The sequence below is a fragment of the Octopus bimaculoides genome, chromosome 28 (assembly GCF_001194135.2).
Source record: "Octopus bimaculoides isolate UCB-OBI-ISO-001 chromosome 28, ASM119413v2, whole genome shotgun sequence".
NCBI classification, from domain to species: Eukaryota; Metazoa; Mollusca; class Cephalopoda; order Octopoda; family Octopodidae; genus Octopus; species Octopus bimaculoides.
In genome coordinates, this window is record NC_069008.1 from 906,798 (window position 1) to 909,600 (window position 2,803).

Genomic DNA, 2,803 nt, shown 5'->3' on the forward strand with positions numbered 1-2,803 from the left:
TATATATATATATATATATGTATATATATATATGTATATATATATGTATGTATGTATGTATGTATATATTGAGACTTTACAAAAAAAACAAAAGACGAAGACGGGTGTGTAAACAACAAACAGATGTATTAGTTTAATGCTCAGGAAGTGAAAGGCTTTTACATTTCGAGCCTATGCTCTTCGACAGAAATAAACAGGGAGAGGAAAACGTTTTGTTTTTGCTATTTATAATCTCGAATATAACCTGTTTATTGCAGATATGATGAATGTTCTAAGGCAGATCTCCAAAAATGCTGAAATCAACTGCAAAGTTCTTCTCCAAACCAAATATTTTTCTCAACTCCAGCATCAATGTGTGTCACTTAATTACAGGTAAATTAAATGTCATTGTTCCTATATCTGTCTGTTGGTTAGTCAGGTAGTCTTGTTAGGGGCTGCATCTCTCTCAGTCTCTCTCTCTTTGCTATCTATCTATCTATCTTACTCTATATATGTCTGCCTGTCTCTGTCTCTCTCTGTTTTCCTCTCTCCACACCATCTTTACATCACTGCCACCACCACCGTCTTTTCCTTACAATGTCTTTGTCTCCCTCAGCTGATTGGTTAAGGTGAGAAGAAGAAAGTGAGAGGGTGGGGCTAGTGATAGACAGAGATAGCGATAGATATAGACAGACAGTGATCCAGCGTCGCCTTCCTGGCATTTGGGCCGGTGGCACGTGTAAAGACATTTGAGCGAGATCATGCCAGTGCCGCTGGACTGGCTCCTGTACAGGTGGCATGTAAAATACACAATTTTGAGTGTGGCTGTTGCCAGTATCACCTGACTGGCCTTCGTGCCGGTGACACGTAAAAGCACCTACTACATTCTTGGAGTGGTTGGCGTTAGGAAGGGCATCCAGCTGTAGAAACTCTGCCAAATCAGATTAGAGCCTGGTGTAGCCACCTGGTTCACCAGTCCTCAGTCAAACCGTCCAACCCATGCCAGCATGGAAAGCGGACGTTAAAACGACGATGATGATGATGATGATGATGATGATGATGATGATGATGATGATGATTTGGCAAGCTGGCAGAGTCGTTAGTATTCCAGGCAAAACGCTTAATTGATGAAAACAAGTTCCCCCATCAGATGAAGCGATAGTGTTCCTTCGTTCTAATTCCTCAAAGTGTTTTCCATGCAGGAATATCGCGGAGGTTTGTCATTGCCTACTCTATGTAGAATAAAAGTTAGGATGGTCATTGCTGGAATGTCTTTGATTATAGGTCAGCTGGATCAGGACTGACCTGGGGCTAAACAACAACAAGGACACATTCAATAATGTAGTCCTAGATACACTATGTCAGAATTAAAGACAGGATAGCCACAGCTTTGTTCATAGCTGTGTCAGCTTATGGCTACTGGCCTAGGGTGAAATTCCGCCATGACCACCACCACCGAGATATGATAAAAAGTTGTGATTTTTGGTGGGGTGGTGGTGGCGGTGGTGTTGGTAAGAGAAATATGTCATTATTATTATTTTAACCGTGTTGCTTTAAGTATTTTAATTAGCAATTACTGTAATTAATATTTCTGCTAATTAAGTACAAAGCCATTAGTGAGGTTGAAATCGCAGTGACTTTGTGGCTTGGATGAAAGTTTGGTTGGGAGGTGGAGGGGGGATGAGAGCATTTTGGATAGAGAGGTATTTGAGGGGAGGGGGGCTTGTGTTACTTTGCGGTGGTAGTGCTAATAATTGTGATGGTTGCTATGGTGGTGGTGGAATTGTAACAGCGTTAGTGGTCTGTATAGTAGTAGTAGTAGTAGTAGTAGCATAGGTGGTAGTGTTAGTTTAGTAGAGAGGGTACTGGTTGTAGTAGTAGTAGCAGTAGTTACCCTGATGGTAGCAGTGGTAGTAGAAATGTTCGTTATAGTATTGGTGATGGTAGTTAGCAGTGAGTTGTAGTCATGGCGCTAGCTGTAGCTGTGGTAGTTTTCTGTATAGTTGTTATAGCAGTAGAGGTAATGTGTAGTTGTGGTGGCTAGGGTGGTAGTAGAGTGAACCATAGTAGTACAAGTAGTAGTAGTGGTGGTATTTGTGGCTGGTAATTGTGGTATTTGTGGTGGTAATTGTAGTGGTGGTGGTAGATACGATAAGAGCCATAGCATCAGTGGTGGTTCAGGTGGTAGTAGCAGCAGCATGCGTGGTGGATGATAGTAGTTGCAGTGAGCAGTGTTGTAGTGGTAGTAGTAGTAGCAGCAGCAATTATTTCTGAATATAATTAATTCATTATATATCTGTATGATTTCAGTTTCGTGGTGGTTGTGGTGGTGGTGGTGGTGGTGGTGGTACAATGAAATATACTATGTGCAGTGTGAGTGCTAGCGTTAATACAGCAGCATGTAGGAATGTTGTGGGAATGACCTTATTAATGGCAACGTGTGTATATGTATGTTATATATATATATGTGTGTGTGTGTGTGTGTGTGTGTGCACTCACACGTCTATTTTATACAGTAAATGTGTGAGAGCGCATGTTTTTTTATATATATAAGTATATTTTACATATATATATATATATATATATATATATATATATGGGTGTATATACATACACACACACACACACACACACACAAATAGGGTTGCCAAATCAGATTGGAGCCTGGTGTAGCCATCTGGTTTCACCAGTCCTCAGTCAAATTGTCCAACCCATGCTAGCATGGAAAGCGGACGTTAAACGACGATGATGATGATGTATGTGTGTTTGTGTGTGTATATATATATATGTGTGTGTGTGTGTGTGTGTGTGTATATATATATAT

General features: G+C 40.5%; 1 protein-coding gene across 1 annotated transcript in view; it reads left to right on the forward strand.

Moving 5' to 3' along the window:
* LOC106873668 (ferrochelatase, mitochondrial) overlaps nt 1-2,803 on the forward strand; it is an 18,664-nt gene that overhangs the window by 2,077 nt on the left and 13,784 nt on the right. Inside the window, exon 2 of the mRNA XM_052977718.1 lies at nt 258-372. Coding sequence (XP_052833678.1) covers nt 260-372 — 113 coding nt within the window. The 5' untranslated portion in view covers nt 258-259. The remainder of the gene's footprint in view (nt 1-257; nt 373-2,803) is intronic.